The following is a 20,567-nucleotide window of genomic DNA, read 5'->3' as shown; positions in this document are numbered from 1 at the left end:
GTCAAACATGTAAAATCTTTATTGGAGTATAACTTCACATTATTGGTTTTTTAAAAATTACTTTTTATAAATGTTATAGCTTCTAATATTGCTATAACTTTTACTTAAAAAGTTTTTTAATTTACTTAAAACTCACCCCAGGAATTGTAAAAAACTGTTAAAAATTGCGTTTTTTAGCCATAAATGCCCCAAAATATTTTGTTTCGATATAAATTTAATATACTTTAGGAGTTTGTTATTATACGTAATTGACTAAAAGCTTTTTTTTAAATCTTTTTGCTGGGTGAGTTATAACAAAAAATTGATTTTTTGTTTTTTCTTAATTGCTTCAAAATGATAACGAGAAAATTAAAATTTTTATTTTAGAATAATCCTAGTTATTAGTATTTTCAATTAATATACAATAATTTCCAAAAAGGGATGAAAATTTTTTACCCCCAAAGGAAATTTTTTTAATTTTTTCATTTATGCTGTTAGATTGCGTGCAATAAGGCCCTGGAAATGGATAGGAGTATGTATAATTGGGGGAAACTATTGTTAATTGTTCCAAATTTTGTATATATATACATAGTTTTTGTAAAATAAAGTTGTTGTGTTATACTATATTGTCATGTGTCAATTTTATCATCAAAAAATATCGAAATTTTAAGTAATCGAAAAACTTGCCACGGGTTTACCTAACCATCGATATTTACGTGTTATCATAAAATTGGTCCTTCGAGCCGGATCGGAGAAAAATAATTGGGAGAAAATTATCAAATTCGAAGATTGAACCAATAGGCTGGGTGATTCAGATCAACGATCCAATATCAAATCAATATCAAATCTGGGATCGTAGCTGCATTACTCAGATATCAATTTCTTTATTCCTGAGAATTTGGTCTGGTTTTCCATCATCATTAAACTAAAATCAAAGTTGGGTAAGGTCGTGAAATTGGTTACTAAACGGGGTTAGATCGTGGGTATTGCTATTCCTGAGGTGTCGTTCGAGAACATTTCCAGAGATAGTAACGAAATCAAAAGGTTTCTTTGTTAAAATTTTATTTATTTTCAATTTGATTGGTTGGGTGCGGTCGTTATCAAAATCAAACGTTCAAGAACAAAGTCAGATTGTTATCGCCTCATCGTACGATTTCTTTTCTTTTTTTGTTGTTGTTACGAACTTTATTGTTAAAATTTGTTAAAATTTTATTGCTTTGTTCAAAAATTGTAAACTATCCATATTTTCCAGGATGCCTAGGTGCAAGAAAATTGATTTTTTAAAAAATAGAATAGATAAAGTGGAAAAGCGGGCCTTAGAGGCAAGAAAATTAAATGTCTATACCATGGAATACTATTTACGGGAGTTAGCGACTGCTTTGTGGATATAATGAGTGCATGATGAATATGTACGACGGTGACATGGAGGCTTTTCAGGAGGAATTTGATGAGTGTGAGAACAAATACATTGATGATAAGTCTTTAATTAATCTTGAACTAGACGTTAAATTGAATCGGTCTCCTGAAACCTCACTAAATCAATCGAAAACGGCAGAAAAATTTTGGCTAACATATTTGATAGACAGTATGAACTTTTGGAGCGCTTAGGTAAAATATCCACGGAAAATAAAAAAGAGGATACGAAGTTACCAACGATGAGATTCCTAATTTTTCAGGAGAATATCGCGAATGGAACCGATTCAAAACTTATTTAAGAGTAAGATCGAAAATTCTATTCGTTTGTCGGGTTCTGAGAAATTAGACTATTTGATGTCGTTAGTGTCAGGCGAGGCTGCTTCATTTATTCGACATTTCCCAACAACAGATGAAAATTACGAAAAGGCATGGGAGGTATTGTGCGAGCACTACGATAATGCGCATTTGGTTGCAGACAGTATGATTTCTTCTCTATTATCTGCTCCTGAAGTGAATAATAGGCAAACGTCTCTTAGGTCGTTATATAGTCTTTTACACGAGACTATTGATAGTCTTGACAGTCTAGGAAACTATTATTCCACTCGCGATCCTCGTATAATTCATATGATCGTGCATAAACTTGACAGAAAGACTGCATAAGGATGGGCGCGAGAGATATGTGATACCAGTACTCCCAACAGTGGATAGATTATTACAATATCTGAAAGATAGTTGTGAAACGATGCTCATTCTGAAGGGATCTGGTCATGATAAGCCACTAAAGACAGTAAAAACTTCAACACATTCGTAGGCTCCTGTTTTGTATGCTCCGGTGATCACAAAATCTATAAATGCATCAAATTCTTAAGAATGGTAGTTTTGGACAGGGATAAGCTTGTTAAGAGTAAGGGGCGCTGTTACAATTGCTTGGGATCGAGCCATAAAGTCAGTAATTGCTCCTCTACTAAATCTTGTTTCAATTGTAAAGGAAGACATCATACACTATTGCATCCTATAAATAAGGGACCTAATCATAATTCTGAATCGTCTGAGTTTGTAAATCAATCGAATCAGATACCTCCCATTCTTCAGAGGAGTTGTGAAAGTCAGTATCAGTTCTGGTTCTCATTTTTCTCCAGCTCTGCTTCCCACGGCTATTGTTCAAGTCTATAATGGCTACAATCTTCCAGTTGAATGCAGGGTTTTATTGGACTCTGGAGCTCAGGACTCTCTGATTACAGAGGATTGTGTAAGAGTTTAAATTCGCGGTAATATCCCGATCGAGGGTATTGGATCATCTGAGGTAGTTCAATCATGAGGTTCTTTGCAAATTAATCTGGAATCTAAAAAGGATACCTCATATCAAATGTCTGTATTTGTCCATATTTTGTTCAGATTGACTGGTGTTCTTCCGAATCATGAAAGAAATTACTATTCTAGTGAAATATTAAAGCGTAGATTCGATTTGGCTGATCCGAATTTCGATGTACCTTCTAATATAGATATATTTTAAATGTGAGTCACTTCTTTTCTTTATTAGGAACTGGTAAGTATTATCAGACTAACGACAAATTGTGGATCATGGAGAGCAAATTAGGATGGCTTGTTGGTGGTGGCTCTTATCCGGCGGTTATGAATCTAGCCTTTGTAACAGTGCGATAATTTCGAAAGATACGGAAAACTTGGAGAATTTATTGGAACGTTTTTGGATGGTTGAGGAACCTCAAGTAGATAAATCATGAAGGAAGAGGATCGCCTTTGTGAATCGACATTTATTGAGACAACACGACGTTTAGAGAATGGCCGATATAGCGTTGATTTACCTTTGCGAAATGATACCGTTAAATTGGGATCGTCATATAACTTATCATTCAATAGATTTCTGGCCTTGGAGAAAAAGCTAAAAATTAATCCTGAATTACTCGAAAAGTATAAAGCCTTAATTAACGATTATAAACGAGAGAAGTATATTGAATTAATTCCTGTAACTGAAATTCAGAAGACTGTTGAAAAACATTTTTATTTGTCGCACTACGGTATTCTCCGAGAATCGGGCCAAACGAAAAAATTAAGAATTGTCTTCGACGCGTCTATGAGATCGGATAACGGTGTATCACTTAATGATCTATTGTTGACTGGGCCGAATATACAGTCTGATTTACGTTCGCTGTTGATTGAGTTTCGTTTTCATCGATATGTAGCTACTGTTGATATAGTTCGGATGTATAGACAGATCCAAATCAATCCGGAATTTCGAGATTATCAGAGATTCTTTTGGCGAGATGATCCTAATGATCGAATTCAAATTTATCGGCTGACAACTGTTACAGATGGTATATCTTGTTCCCCGTTTCTAGCGCTAAGAGTAATGGATCAGTTGACTTCTACAGTGAGGTGGAGTATCCTTTAGGTGCCGAAATCGTCCGTAGGCGATATATGGATGACTTCTTCTTTGGGGATGATAACTTAGTTGGTTTAATCGAAAAAAGAATCAACTTATCAAAATCTTATTATCTGCAGGAATGGAATTGGATAAGTGGAAGTCTAATGATCGTAGAATATAGCTGACTTATCTAAAAAGGATCGAATTGAAGAAAAACCGATAAAATCGGAAGAGTCTATCATCGTTAAGACTTTAGGTCTGAGTTGGAATTGCAATCAGGATTACTTTACGTTCGTTTATCATATAACCGGAAATGGTCGTGCTACGCGAAGATCAATGTTATCTGAGTATGCTAGGATATTTGATCCTATGGGCTATATCTCTCCTATCACAGTATCGTTAAAAATATTGTTCCAAGAGACTTGGATTCGTAAGCTTTCTTGGGACGATGATTTGCCTCCTGATATGAATCAAAGATGGATGTCAATTCGTAACACGTTATCGCAGCTGAAAAAATTTAAAATAGATAGATGTATGGGATCTGCCGTATCTATAGCTCTACACGGGTTTCTGATGCGTCGGAAAAGGCGTATGCTGCGGTACTGTATGCTCGGACTAATGACGCCTCTGGTAACGTAAAAATTAGTGTTTTGTATTCTAGAACGAAATTAGCTCCAATAAAGACTATTTCGGTAGCTCGATTAGAACTATGCGCTGCCCATTTGTTGGCTAAGATGATAAATTCAGTGCAATCTCTTTTCGTTAATTATCAGACGGAGTTCTATTGCTGGAGCGATTCGAAGATTGTACTTGCTTGGCTTAAAGCACATCCAGCGACATGGACTACCTTTGTGGCCAATAGCTGTAGTCACATCTTGGAATTAATTCCAAAAATTCGTTGGCATTATGTTCGTTGTGTTGAAAACCCGGCTGATGTAGCTTCTAGGGGGTCGTCTGTTTGGAATTAGAGGGAAATCGTCTTTGGTGGCATGGTCCTCCGTGGCTTTTGCAGGAAGAGTATCCTGTCTCGGAATTGAGTGTAGATTCTACCGTTGAAGAGAAACGGCGAAGTATCGTTTCGAAAGTTGTGGTGGGGTCTCGTTTCTTTGTTGAGTACACTTCTAAAATATCATCGTATTATAAATTGTCAAGATCATGGGCATACGTTCTGAGATTTGTTAACAACTGTCGATTAAATGCGAACAAAAATTATGGAGATCTTTCCGTGGCTGAGGTAGATGTTGCGGTCTGAAATTAATAAAAGGAATACAGGGTGAGGAGTTTTCCGAGGAAATAAATTCTTTAAAATTAAATAAATCAATTGGATTGTCTAGTAGACTGCGATTTTTATCACCTTTTCTGGATAAAGATAATCTGTTAAGTGTCGGTGGCAGATTAGCTAAGTCCAATTTTTCGTTTTCGTTCAAACATCCTATAATTATACCGAAAGGTCATTTTTTAAAAACATTAATAACTCATCTTCATTGGAAATATCATCATGCTGGTATAAAATTATTAATGTTTATTATAAGGCAAAAATTCAATGTATCGGGTCTTAGAAATTCGATTAAGTCCATTTTAAAATCTTGTATAAACTTGTATACGTCAGCATTCTGTTGCTTATAATCCCGAGATGGGTCAATTACCCGAATATAGACTGTCGATAACGAAACCATTTGACATTTCGGGTATTGATTTTGCGGGTCCTATTACCGTACGGCCGTATCGTGGTAGAGGAAAGATACGCGTTAAATCATACGTCGCCGTGATGGTTTGTATGGCTACTAAGGCGTTGCATCTTGAATTAGTATTCGGTTTGGACGCGTGCTCGTTAGTCATGGCCTTAAAAAGATTTATAGCTCGCTGAGGTCAGTGTCGCAAATTAATAAGCAACAACGGAAGGAACTTCGTGGCTTATGATAGGCTAATCAAAACACGCGAAAGGAGATTCTACACATGATAGGCATGCCTGAAATCAAAAACTATCTTTTGAGTAACATGATCGAGTGGAGTTTCATTCCCGTGCAATCTCCACATTTTGGGGGCATTTGGGAGTCGGCAGTAAGATCTGTCAAGTTTCATTTACATAGGGTTTTTCTCGGGCAGACCCCGACCGTCGAAGAGTTAAATACCACTTTAGCAGAGATAGAGGCTTTGTTAAATTCCCGTCCGCTTTTAGGATTAAGTGAAGACTTAGACAATTTAGAGGTAATAACTCCTAGTCATTTGCTAACAGGGTTTCCGTCTGTTGAGTTTCCGGTTTTGGGTGAATTCGTATTAAATAAAAATGTTTCCGAAAATCCTTATGTCCGTTATCGGCATATTTGTAATGTTATATCTTCGTTTTAGAAGCAATGGAAAAACGAATATTTTAATGAACTCCTACGAAGATATAAGTGGTATAAGAAGGGAAGAGCACCTACTGAAAGGGATTTAGTGTTACTTAGGCGCAAAAATGAACCCTCTACATTGTGGTCTAAGGGAAGGGTGACAAAGGTTTTCCCTGGGAGCGATGGAGTAGTTCGGGTGGTGGAGGTCAAAACCCAAGATGGTATAAGTCGCGAATCAGCGCGTAACTTAATCCCGATATTAGGAAAGCTAGACGCTTTCGAGAGGGGAGAATGTTAGATTGCGTGCTAATAAGGCCCTGGAAATGGATAGGAGTATATATAATTGGATGAAACTATTGTTAATTGTTCCAAATTTTGTATATATATAGTTTTTTGTAAAATAAAGAGTTGTTGTGTTATACTATATTGTCGTGTGTCAATCTTATTATCAAAAAATATCGAAATTTCAAGTGATCGAGAAACTTGCCACGGGTTTACCTAACTATCGAGATTTACGATTTATCATATGCGTTTGGATTATTTATTTAATGCATTAATTATTTTTATAAATTAAAATTATGTAAATGATTGAAGAGGCTTGAATTTAGGGACAACCCTGTCGATTTCCGCGATAACGACTAAGCTATCGAAAAATGTATATATATAGCCTAACATTTTTTCTTTATATACATAGGATCTTTGTGTTATTATTATTGTTATATAAAGTTTTAAGTTTGAAAATTTCGAATAATATCGAATCTGTATCAATGATTAATACAATTTTTGGTTGTATAATAGGAAATTGCAATATTATAGGAAACAGTTAATTAAAACTGTTTTAAAATTATTCCCTATTCATTTTTAGTACCTTCTAAAGGAAGAATAAAACATATATAAGAAGAAAAAATTTTAGATTTTAGTCATTCGAACTAATCTTTTAATAGTTATATTAAAACAAGTGAATTAAAAGTATGTTGGTAAATATAGCTAATGTGTTATTTTTGATATCAATGGCGTTCAAAAACGAAACAACGAAAAAAGAGCCAATTACAGATACCGAAAAAGAATTGGCTTTTCATATTTGTAATATAATTACTGAAAATTCATATTCAGCAATTATAATTGACAATTATGATACTTTGGAAATGGACGATAGCGAATATTTAAATCCCATGCTAACAGCTGATGAAGATGAGCATGATAAAGAAACTGATGAAAATGAATGCCCCCTGATTATTCGTTAATGGATTTAGAGTATAAAAAGCGAGCGGTAACGTACTGGAAATCCGGGAGAAAAAGGCATCGCCCATTTGAAAGTGTGCAGCATAAATTTAAAAGATTAAAAACAAGGGAAGAATTATACAGATGGAATAAAGAACTTTCCGTGAACGGGACTCGCTTTGACAAATTAAATTCTATAAGCCTATATGTGAGAAACAAATTTTTAGAAACAAGAGACAAATATTTAGCAGTGCACGATATTGATTTACAAAAATGGGCATAAAAAGTAGCCGATGATATTCATATTGAGAAGTTTATAGCAAGCAACAAATGGCTTCAAAATTTTAAGAGTAAATTTAATATAGTTTCAAGGAAAATCACGAATTTTAGATCTGTTGCATCTCAAAAAAGAAAAATATTTAAACAATACTATACACGAATTTATTAATAAAGTTCAAAAGATATAAAAAAATATGGAGAGGTTAATACTTATAATAGCGATCAAAGTGGTTTTAATATTGAAATCCTCTATGGTAGAACTCTGGCTACAGTTGGAGAAAAGAAAATCGAATCATTTACCCAAACTTTAAGTTCAATGACTCATAGTTATACGATCCAGGTTACGATATCTGTTGAAGGTAAGCTGATGTCTCCTTTATTCATAAATTTAAATCAAATCCATGGTTATTTCGGTCCAAGAGTACAACGTCATTTATGTAGAGCAGAAATTTATATATAACTGCTTCGAAGTCAGGAAATAAACTAAACAACATGTCGTTAACTGGATTTCAGAAGTATACTTTCCAAACGTAGGTGAGAGAACACTCTTATTATTGGATGCTTGGAGTGGTCATTGTAGAGATACTATCAACTCCAGTGTTACTCAGGGAAAGGAACTTTCATTACAGATTATACCAGAAGAAACTAAAAAATTCATTCAGCCTCTTAATGTTTTCACCTTTCGGCAATGGAAAGATTTCGTTAGAAAATTTTCGGACAGTGTATTAATTAATGAATATAATATAACATTGCATTTACGTAATAATATTTTAAAGCTGCAGTCTTTGGTCCATAACCAATTTTCAGCCCCAAGATATCAAAGTATGTTTCGATATGCTTGGTATAGAGCTGGTTACACTTTGAAACATCCTGGTGAATTCACAACACCGGCAAATTATAGTTTTATAACAAATGACAATATGCAGTGTGATTTGTGGAGATTTATCGTTTATCAGATGTGGCTGGTGTAATAAGACATTATGTTTCAAACATTTTTTCATGTATTATTATTATCATTAAATGAATCTGTTTCAACAAAAATAGATTTTTATCATATGAGTAATAGTTTAATACACTTTTAAAGATGTATGACATTAAAAAACTATTTCAGATTATTGATTTTAATTAAATAAATAATGCAAACGCGTAAATTAAAAAATTTAAAAAAAATAAAAAAAAATTTTAAGGGGATAAAAAATTTTCATCCCTTTTTGGAAATTATTGAGTATTAATTGAAAATACTAATAAAAATGTTTAATTTTCTGGTTATCATTTTGAAGCAATTAAGAAAAAACAAAAAATCAATTTTTTGTTATAACTCACCCAAGCAAAAAATTTAAAAAAAAAGCTTTTAGTCAATTACGTATAGTAACAAAAGTTCCTAAGGTAATTTAAATTTATATTAAAACAACAATATTTGGGGGCATTTATGGCCAAAAAACACAATTTTTAACAGTATTTTACAATTCCTGCGGTGATTTTTAAATAAATTGAAAAACTTTTTAAGTAAAAGTTATAGCAATAATTAGAAGCTATAAGATTTATAAAAAGTAATTTTTTAAAAAACCAATTAATGTGAAGTTATACTCCAATAAAGATTTTTACATGTATTACTTTGGGAGTGAATAACTCACCACCATATGAATTAGGGCCGCTATAATTTTACATGGGATCTATGAGGATATTCTCTTTAAAATAAGCCATGTTTGAAATAAATCGAAATGTATCATCTGGGATACTTTCCTTGTGAATTTTATTTTTTCTGCAATTTTCTTGCCAATGAGAAAATTGCACTTTTTTCTTTTATGACAATAAAAGAAGATTTCCTAGTTTTCATTTTGAAAATGAGAAATTACGAATTATAAATATAATAATTGATGCCCCCTGTATTAGAGCTAAGTACACTCTTAGAACGATACTATCAAATTTTTATTTTTTTAAGAGAAATAAAAAAAATAATTTAAATTTAGTTTGAGGAATGAAAGAAAATCAATTTCGATAGATATATCTTTGTATTAATTTAATATAAAATGCAAATAAAGTACCTGTTACAGTAGAGGTTTTCTTTTTGGATAGTTGTAGGTCACAACTAACGACGGACTGCAATTGTGCTTTTCAACAATTGTTTCAGTGACAGTTTCTCGAGTATTTTCCTCCGTGTTCTCTTCTTGATTATTACTATTGCTATTATAATCATCTCCGCTATTTACAGCCAAATTATCATCGTCATTAAGATCATTATCATTCGATATACTTTTTGAACGTTTGCGCAAAGAACGAGAAGTTGATTCTGGAAAACATTCATCGTTGTTGCCGTTTCGTGTCCGCTTCTTTCTTTTCACAATTGATTCCGGCTCGGGATTTTCCTTAATTTCACTGGATCGTATGTCAATATCTTGTAGCATTGCCATTCTGTCTTCATTTTCCAAGATGTTTTCAGATTCGATGTTTTCGTCCGTTAATAACTTTAAACCTTCGGTATCAGGTAATTTATCGCAGCACATTGACGATTCTATAAAGCTTGAATATTTCTTTTGTTTTTTACAAGCAATTCTTCTTCTGATTCAACAAAAAACTTCAATTTAATTTTTTTGTTTTTTTTTTAAATTTGAATTAATTATACTTTCGTTCTTTAAATACAAGATAAGACTCTTGATTTTTTTCATGATAATCTTCCGGATGACAACCAGTATCAGTACCATTCATCCAATTTTCGTAGCGCTCCGGCTGGAAACGCCGCACAAACGTTTCCATCGAAATACTGACACTTTCTCGACTACAGGTGCATCTTGATGCGTGTTTTCCGTATTCGATCCAACGCTCTAGAGCGAAATTAGTCGCTTCGGCACAATTGAAGCCATGGTTAATCCAGAATGATACGCAAACGGAAACGTGATCATAAATTCACCTGATTTTTGTGTAATTCGATTGAATGGAATTTCTAGATAATGTTTTGTTAAAAATAAATATTTCGAAACTAAAACAAAAAACTAACTATAATATTTTAAAACATTTGGACCAATAACAGTCATTTTGTGTCGTAAAAAAGCCGGACATTGTTTATAACAATTAGGAAACAATTCGCGCGCAATAACCTCTAGTTGTCGACCGTATTGCGGCGGGATACAATACCATGTTTTCGGAGCACCAAAGTGCAAGTAATTAATAATATAAGTCCATATCTTCGGTATGCCAAGCAAATGTTGTTCTCCACATACCGAAATATAAATATGCTGTGTTTATACCGTCGATCTTAGTGCCGTAATCTTTTTGAACATAATCTAAATAGTGCCAAGCTTATTGATGTTCCAATTTTCAACTTCGGAGTCGGTTAATGTTCCACTAACATCTGCACCATAAATCGGAGCGACGCACGTAGTATTATTCCAGTATTTACGTTCGAGTTCTTCGTAGTCGAAATGGTGTGGAGTTTGATACTTTGGCGATTGAGCCAGTCGACTAAAATAACGTAAGGACATGGGTGATTTAGTGATGTTGATTAGCTGATATAGATCGGGTCTACCATTAATAATTTGACTGATTGGTGCCGAAATTTTAACTTTTAAATTGTCTAAATTGTAGCCGGATTTTCTTGCTACCCAGCCGGTCGGTGGTATTATCTAGATTATTAAATGTATTTTAAATAAAAGATTAATTTATTTATTGTTTAAATTGTAATGTGTTACTTTAGCTAAGCCAGCTTTATGAGCGCCACTATCTTCCATTTTCTTAATATAACTGGTAAAATCTTGGAATTCTTCCAAAGTAGGACGAAATATCATAATCCTGTTGTTTATATACATGGTATAATTATTATACATTGAAATGAAATACAACTTACTTAGGAATCTCCATTCTTATATCAAGTAATTAAACGAATTTAAAAACTTAAATATTTCTTCACTTAAACAACTATTTCGACTATAGAAACGACATTATACATTAGCATTTCGTCACGCATTGAACCGATATAAGCGCATGTTTGTTTTACGCGTGCTTTAAAAAAAGTTAAAATTTTTGAACGGCCTTATTTATCCATAGTGATTGTTATGTAACGGTGAAATGATATTAATCACAGAATGTATTCTGTGTAGTAAACTGAAGAAATCTATTAATGTAATTCGGTAAGTTGCTTAAGAAATAATTTCTTTATTGTTTATTCTAAAATTATAAACGAAAATCGCCTAAGTTGTATTCCGTTAAGTTATACCATTACTGGATGTTTCTGTCGGGAGTTTCAATCAATCCCAGCCAGTGTTCAAGGCCCTTACATTTCAATGAACTGCTAATAGGAAAATTATAATTGTTTAGATCAAAAATTTTAATAAAAGTTTTATTGAAAATCTACATAAAAGTTATTTTACAAGATTCAAGTGTCACAAGACAAAAAATAATCTTGTATGCAGTGAAAGAATTTATGGAATTCTGAGAAAATCGAATTTCGGGCAGTCATAAATTCCTTATGCTGTCCGAAAGTCACGTTCGTTCTCAGAATCAAAATTAAAAGAAAACATGTATAAGACCCTCCGATGCATATCATATAAAAACACACACACACCTTCTATAAATCATCTTATATGTAAAATAAACGATAGCGTCATATGTTAAATAAACTAATTGGTGACCCCGACGTGATCATTGTTAGACCCGCTGTACCAATACATATCCATATCCAGAAAATCAATGGATGTCAATTGAATCAACTACATAATATTTCGGCAAGTAAAAAATTTATTTTTTTTTGTACAACCTTATATACATAAAAAATCTTACTCTGTCTTTTAAATTAATTTCATAATATTGCTAAATAAATAATGGCAGAAGATACTAATGAAATAAATCGTGTTTCAATTAAAATTGCACCTTTCTGGAAATACCAACCCGCACTCTGGTTTACTCGTATAGAGGCTCAATTTAAGATAAGCAATATCCTTGCAGACGATACTAAATTCAATTATATAGTATCCTCGCTCGATTCAGAGATATTGGTCAATGTTATTGATATTGTTGAAAATCCTCCTGCCGATGATAAGTACGAGGCATTAAAAAGAGAATTATCGATGTTTTTGCGGACAGTGAGAACAATAAAATACGAAAGCTATTAACCGATTTAGAACTCGGTGACGATAAACCCTCTCAATTGTTAACTAAAATGAAACAATTTGCAAAAAATAAAGTAACCGATGACTTTCTCAGAAATCTCTGGCTTCAAAGACTTTCTCCTCAAATTCAAACAGTATTATCAGCCAGTACGGTCAATCTTACAGAGTTGGCTTCTATGGCTGATAGAATGTGGGAGTTAAAACCAATTAATGTAAATTCTGTACATAATTCAGAGAATACAGAAATTGCAAATTTAAGAGCCGAGATGAATAATTTAGCACTTCAAATAAATCAATTAAATAGAAGAACACAGAATTATCGATCAAGCTCTTGGAATCGCAATAAAAGTAGGAGTTCAAGCCCTAATCCTAAAACTACTGATAGATATGAAAATATATGTTTCTACCATAAAACATTTGGAAAAGACGCTAAAAAGTGCACAATTCCCTGTGCAATGAGTGGTGAGTTGAACATTGGGGAAACATCAAAAGATTTAAATTAAAACCCCTGCCTATACCTTCAACTAATAGCCAGGGTTATAATGTCAGTCGCATTATCGTCAATGATTGTATCTCGTCTAGAAAATTTCTAATCGATACGGGAGCAGAAGTGTCGGTAATACCACCTGAAAACAATTCACGCCTTGCGCCTTTCAAATTGGAGCTTATTGCTGAAAATGGTACTAAGATAAAGATTCGGTTATAAGCACGTTAAATTGTCGCTTGGATTGCGTCGAGAATTTCAGTGGATATTCATTATTGCTGATATTAAACAGCCTATTCTAGGTTTAGATTTTTTAAGCCATTTCGATCTTTTGTTAGACTCGGCAAATAAATGTTTATTGGATAGATCGACACTATTATCTACAAAATTTTCTCTTTGTAAAATTGATTTTTGTTCGACTTTATCAATATACTCTGTTACAACTAATGTATATACTCAATTGTTGGCCAAGTATCCGAAAATAACTGATATCAATTCAGTAAACTCCAGGTGCATTAAACATAAGGTCGAACACTATATCGAAACTAAAGGACCACCAGTATTTGCAAAAGCAAGAAGATTGGCTCCAGATCGTCTAAAAAATGCCAAAGATGAATTTCAATTATTATGCAATCAAGAAATTCGTAAACCATCGAAAAGTCCATGGGCGAGCCCATTGCACATGGTTCCTAAGAAAAATGGAGAATGGAGACCATGTGGGGACTACAGAGCACTAAATAACAAAACTATTCCGGACCGATATCCGCTGCCTTTTCTTACAGATTGCAACCATATGCTGCATGGAGCCAAAATTTTTTCTAAGATAGATCTTTGAAAGCATTTCATCAAATTCCAATAAAAGAGTCAGATATACCAAAAACAGCCATCATTACGCCCTTTGGCTTGTTTGAGTTTTCTTACATGACCTTTGGATTACGAAATGCCCCACAAACATTCCAAAGATTTATAAATGAAGTCTTCTTGGGTCATGACTTTATATTCTGCCTTATTGATGATGTTCTTATTGCTTCTAGAGATGAAGAAACTCATTTAAATCATCTCAAGTTAGTGTTTGAACGTTTAGAGCATTACGGGTTGCGAGTTAATCCTTCAAAATGTGTTTTCGGTGTTGACAAATTGGATTTTTTAGGATATGAGGTGTCAGAGAAAGGACTTAAACCAACAGAAATTAAAACAGAAGCTATTAGAAATTTTCAAACACCTAAGTCTGCTACACAGCTAAGAAGATTTTTAGGTATGATCAATTTCTATCACCGCTTTATACCGAATTGTGCCTGCATACAGCAGCCTCTTACAAAGTTATTAACTGGTCATACTAAAAACAGTAAAAAGCCATTAGACTGGTCGGATTCAGCACAGTTAGCATTTGAAAAACTTAAAGAAGCACTTTCAAAGGCTACTCTACTCACACATCCGGATCCGAACGCAAAATTATCTATTATTTCAGATGCTTCAGATTATGCAATGGGTGCAGTATTACAGCAAGAAAAGAATAATCTTAGAAAACCATTGTCATTTTTTTCTAGATCTTTGAATTCCGCTCAAAAGAATTATAGCACATATGATCGCGAATTGCTAGCAATTTATTCGGCTATAAACATTTTAAATATTTAATCGAAGGTAGAGAGATTGTAATTTATACTGATCATAAGCCTCTTATATATGCTCTTCAACAAAATATGGAGAAAGCAACTCCACGTCAAGCTAGATATCTTCACTATATTGCTCAATTCACTAATGACATAAGGTATATTTCGGGACGCGAGAACATTGTTGCAGATTCATTATCTAGAATTGAATCAATATCTGTACCATTGTGATAATTCACAATTTGATTTTGTTGTTGGATTGAATTCAAACACTTATTTTTGAAACCCAAGTTTATTTTATTCGAGTAATAACCCTTCGAGATACAATTAGTATTGCTCTTCAAATCGAAAGTTAGCTGGACGAGTTTGATTGCTTTTGGTTGTCGACTGACTGGATGGTCTTCTTTACTACATCACTTTTTCACTGGTTTAGTGTGTTCAAAAAATTGTCGAATCGGATCGAGTTAAGTTTCATGTTCGGTTAATTAAATTTTTGTGTGTGTGTGTTCATTAATTTTGTTGCTTTTATACTTAATAGTGTGAGAACGGCAAATAATGCTCAATTCTCACATTATTCGAACAAAAGATAAATAGTGATTCAGCAATGAGTCATTATTTATCTATATTTAATTTTCCCATAACTTTTTTTTGGGACCCGGAGGATATTACACCTTCCCCCTTATTTAAGTGTAGCTACGGCAGCACTTGAATGTGGTAGATGATGATGGTGGTTGAACCTGATCGTTGTTGGAATTGAACTATTGATTATGGTTATTTGATACCATTAGCTGTTGATGCGTCTGACGTTCTAAATGGATTTGAAGAGCTCGGGGGTTATTTCTCAAATACTAATAATATAACTAATTAGTAAAAATATTAATAATTAATAGAAATAAATATAATCCCATTAAAAAAACAAAAAATTACATAAACAATTTTAACCCTCGTTTACAATTTCATCCACTGATAAGTGAGTACATTCCCACGACTACCCCTACTTATCTCGTCTTGTCTTTTGGGTCGGTGTATTAATTGTTTCAAATTTTTAAGGCCTAACACCTTACACAATATTATGATAGTTAGTATAATAAAGATATGAATCGCGAAATGTACTAAACTGTGGCTATTCTGACCTTCATTAACATCAATTTCACTTAACGATATTCCCAGAGTTTTTAGATCCTCAAAAGTTTTAATCATGGCTGTTGATCTTTGAGTCGTGTTTAGAAATATATCTAACTTTTCACGTAAATCGCGTGTGATTATAGCTGTTAAATTAGCTTTAGGAATCGAGTGATATTGTTCCTTAAAACCTATTTGTTTAGAAATTAATTGAACACTAGGGGTTAACGCACGACAGCCGTTTCTAACGTTAAAGCCCCAGAACCATGTATTATATGTTCTTCTGTGTAATTGTGACAAATAATACGTAACTCAGTTTGGTTCGGTACTACGTATACCCATGTATTAAAGAAATGTATCTTTTCCCATATTTCGGATTTTAATTTGATAAAACGAAGATCACAATTGTCGGGTATAATAGTAGGTTCAATTAGTAGTTCTACCTCACATACTTTAATTTCTGCCTGTTCAGTATCGGTAACTCGTTTTCGCAAATAAATAACTCAGGGTGAATCAACTTACACCTATTCAATTCACTTGTACTCAGAAATGTCGTTCTCAGCTCATTGATCAATAAAAAAGGTTTTGATGGGTTTATGTACATGAAATTTTCGTTGTTAATTTTAGATGGGTATGGTATTAACTTGTACATACTGTACATCTTATCTGATGTTAATGGATTAGTTATTATAAATATTAGGAGTTGATCTGATCGAAAAACTTTAATGTCGGCCAAATTCAGAATGCTCTCGGTATTTTTTCTAAAAGTGCATACGGAAAATGTAGCTGATCGGAAATATATTTAGTAGCTATTATGAGGTTAGCTAAAATTTTCTTTGGACTTATTACCTTAGGGTGAATGAGATTTTTTTTTGAAATTAATAAAGCTATTATAATGTTTTGAATACTTTGTTGTATCGTTAAGGCATGGGAAATAACATATTTGTATATTCTGCGTTAATTTTAATTTAACAATATCAATTTTATTTGCTTTATTTTCAGCGCTTAGACTTCCAGGGCTGTTTTTAAAGAATATTTGTATTGAAGTTTGGTTTAAATTCTTTTCGTATTTTACTAAATCATTTTTTACAACACTTAGTTTTCCTTTCATTTCTGAGTTCTCTTTCTTCATCCTACTCATCTCATCGATATATTTCCTATAAGCTCCCATCTCCTCTGGGTTTATTAACCCATGAATGACTTTTATAGCCTCCTGAATTGAACTATACCATCCCCTTTTTATTCTATTCCCTATCATATCTGTTAAACTAGTAAATTCATCCCTAATATTTTCAAGTAACTTTTTATGACCCGTGATTTCAGAAAGACAATTTATCTTTGTACAGATTTCAACCAAATTTTGACTGTTTGTTCGTATTGTGCAATCTCAATTTTAATTTGTTCTAATCTATGTAAGTTATCAAATCATACTGATTCTGTTTTAGTTTAGCAAGACCAATTTGGTCATAATAAATACCAGCATAATGTTCCCAATGTTGGAATCTGTGAAGCGAAGATGTCCGTCCATATCAATAACCTAAAATATATATAATTTTGCGCTAGGCTTATTTCCTAGAGCATGATTAATATTACAACATCTTCGTTGACAATAGTGAATTAATAAAGCAAAAACCGCCCACTCAAAGAACAAAACAATTTAATTTCGAATAAATAATAAAATTTTGACAAAATATGCAATTAAATGAAATTTTCAAATTAGTTAAATTCAAATGAACAAATTGTCATTCCCATTTAAAGTACTAGTCATGTAACTGCCATCAAGTCATTGTTAAATAACTAGTACCCATTATTTTGGTTTTGGAGAGGAGAGAAAAAAAAATTATACAATAGTCAACAGGTCATCTGCAAACTAGGCATTGATAACCGATCCAATATTGTTGTCTTTTACTATCCCTAACGGGTAAATAGGAATGATCAATTTTTTACGTTTTATGTTTGCGGGACATTCTTCTTCTTCGATCTCATTAACAAAAATTTCTCGTGGTTTACAAATGGGACAATTGTTGACCATAAACTCTATATCTAAACATGCCCTGCCATTTATACCGTGAACTAATTCGGTTTTTCGTTTTTTCTAAAGATTCATGCTTTCCGTCCCTTGCTATATGCAACTTCTGGAAAATACCTGGTCTTCTTCTATGCTCAATGTTATTTTACTAGCTCGGGACAATACCTTACCGTCGTACGAAATTTTTTTGGTCGTCGTTTCCCTCAATATCGTCGGGTATTTTACTCGATATACGAAAAATTTTTCATCCTGCTTCACAACCTTGAAGGAGATGTTATATTGTTCATAATGATTCGGTATTGAATAAAATTCGCCTCGATATTCGGGTTAGTTAATAACCAAGATAAGATTTATTTCGAGTTATTATTGTAGTATGGTTATCTTTTGCAAGAGGACTGTAAAATCCCAAAGCCCAGGTGATTCCTGTCAAATCCTTTTCAATTTTCGGTAACCTTAACTCCGCCTCTGATATAGCCCTATCTTGGTAAAATACAATCTGAAAATCTTCCACTGTTCCATAACCGAAAGAGGTCGTAAAATATTTGTCAAGGGTCTCAACAAATATAAGAGGTTGTTTGTATATCGTATTTGTAAATAGGTGGCATTTTAACTACTTGCTTTTGTATTTCGGAAAAAGAAAAGTCTACAAAATCGTTCCACTGTTTTTCAAAGTTGGCATTACCGACGAAATGGGTTCAGATAATAGTTGGACGATTGGTTCAGATAGACTATTGAAATTCGGTATATACCTCTGTAAAAATTCACAATATGAATAAAAGTTCCTAACCTCTGTTAGATTTCTTGGGCGTCGGGCCTCTTTAATAAGTTGAGTTACTTCTAAGTTAATTAAAACAACGTTTTTTCGAATTTGTGCCCTAGATACAAAAATGTTAGTGGAAAAGAAGTTAGATGTAGTTGGTTGGATCTTCAAATCGTTTTTTGTCAAAAATTCAAATGTTTCAATTAGTTTATCTCGATGTGGTTCAAAGTCGTCGTGCTAATACAAATTATTTTATTAAAGAAAATAACGCTAAGATTTGTTATTAATCCGGAAAAAATTAATTTTTTATTTTCGTCATTCGAAACATCCTCATATCCCGAAATTCCTTTCGAGAATTTGGTGTAGTCTTTGGCCCTTGGGAAATACTAAACACTGTCGCATATACAGCGGTACTAATAGGGTATACATTTCATTCCGAGTTTTTATGTAATTGTATGATTTCGAACAAAAGTTTTTAATTTTGTAAAATCTATCGCGACTACCATCGGTTCTTCTCTACAAGTTCCCTTTGTATTATCATAACATAAGAGTCTTTTAAAAATTCTTCTAAAATTTCCTCCATATTCTGATCGCAAGTTCAAAGGGGTTCACAATTCTCCCCAGTGTATTCCGTAAAAGCTAGTTGTAAGGGAAAATAAAAAGTCGAAAGGTAATGATTTATCATACTAAATACCTCTAATCTTCTTTCCCGATTTATATTTCCCAGGCTCACTAGTTTCCTCAACGTTGCAATTTACCGGCTATACTTTCCATTCTTTCTCGGTTGAGTTTTAAAATAATTATCAAGCGAGTCTATTTCGATTTTAAAATTCTTTTAGGGTTACCATTTTTTCGTTCATATTTAAAAGTATAATATTTGTAAATCCTAATACAGGTCTAGAAATTGCCCAGCCCGTGGAAAACATCTGGTTGTATTTCTCTACCCTTACACATAAATGGATCTGAGAAAAAACAAGTTATGGCAACAATTGTCACACTTCTGGGTGGAAGAAGAAAAACCTCCTCACAAATAAATGATTTGGGGATATTTTCCCACTGTTTAGATTTTCCTTCCGTTGGTTGCACTAACAATCTAGGTGTTGGGTGGTGATATACTTTCTGCAATCTGAGGGCCTCTTCGAAGGTAAATAAGGGTAACGGTACTTCGTAACCACTCACGTGTAGAATCGTGAAATCAGCCTCAAAATCCGTATAACTTTTAATTGTTTCAAAAAATCCTGTCCCAATATACCGTCCACTTCTAATTTGAATTTGTCATCAACCACAAAAAAGGATTGGAAAATTCTCGAGAACTATTCAGTCCCCGTAGGTTTATCTCGGTATTTCCTATGACCTCAACATACTCTTCAGTAATCCCACAAAATTGAATTGACCAATTTCGTTTAATTTTCGTACTGACTCTATCTTGTTTTATCACGTTCTTTTCAGAACCCGAGTCGATTAGGAAAACCATAGGGTTCTTGAAGGCATGTTTCGAAACGATCAAACAACTTGTTAATAATTTTCAGACATTTCCTACAATTGTGCTTTGTTAAAAATGAATATGTATTTATCTTCATTACAATTACATATTAATTTTATATTTATTTGTTTTCGAAGGGTAAAAGCGAAAATGTGATTTTATTATTGGAAATCGTTTGTTTAGTTCAACAACAAAACGGATTTTAAATGTTAAGTCCATTTCAATCTATTTTCGGTTAATTTGATTTAATTTGATTTATTTTTTATTATTTATTATTATTATTTTTTTTAATATATAACTTCATTAATTTAATTACCTTTATTGAGTAACATATAAATAGATATCAATTAATCGAACTCCATAAAAAAA

At 33.0% G+C, this 20,567-nt stretch overlaps 2 protein-coding genes across 2 annotated transcripts; one reads left to right on the top strand and one right to left on the bottom strand.

Annotated features, from left to right (window-relative positions):
* The first annotated feature begins 3,133 nt into the window (after positions 1-3,133).
* LOC122524517 lies at positions 3,134-5,645 on the top strand. The gene is made up of 5 exons (XM_043646831.1): positions 3,134-3,784; positions 3,953-4,377; positions 4,440-4,686; positions 4,791-5,024; positions 5,388-5,645. Exons 1-5 carry the CDS (start codon positions 3,134-3,136, stop codon positions 5,643-5,645), a joined length of 1,815 nt encoding a protein of 604 aa, XP_043502766.1.
* A 4,011-nt stretch (positions 5,646-9,656) lies between these two features.
* LOC122524515 (probable lysine-specific demethylase 4A) lies at positions 9,657-12,278 on the bottom strand. The gene is given in 10 exon segments (XM_043646830.1): positions 9,657-10,128; positions 10,232-10,475; positions 10,478-10,549; positions 10,604-10,776; positions 10,778-10,895; positions 10,898-11,228; positions 11,295-11,394; positions 11,450-11,464; positions 11,825-11,893; positions 12,223-12,278. Coding segments are annotated over 10 exon segments (1,650 nt in total).
* Positions 12,279-20,567: the final 8,289 nt, after the last annotated feature.

Source organism: Polistes fuscatus, unplaced genomic scaffold (genome assembly GCF_010416935.1).
Source record: "Polistes fuscatus isolate 324 unplaced genomic scaffold, CU_Pfus_HIC Scaffold72, whole genome shotgun sequence".
In the NCBI taxonomy this organism is placed as follows: Eukaryota; Metazoa; Arthropoda; class Insecta; order Hymenoptera; family Vespidae; genus Polistes; species Polistes fuscatus.
The sequence above is the reverse complement of the archived record's forward strand: the minus strand, read 5'-3'. Positions and strand labels throughout refer to the sequence as shown.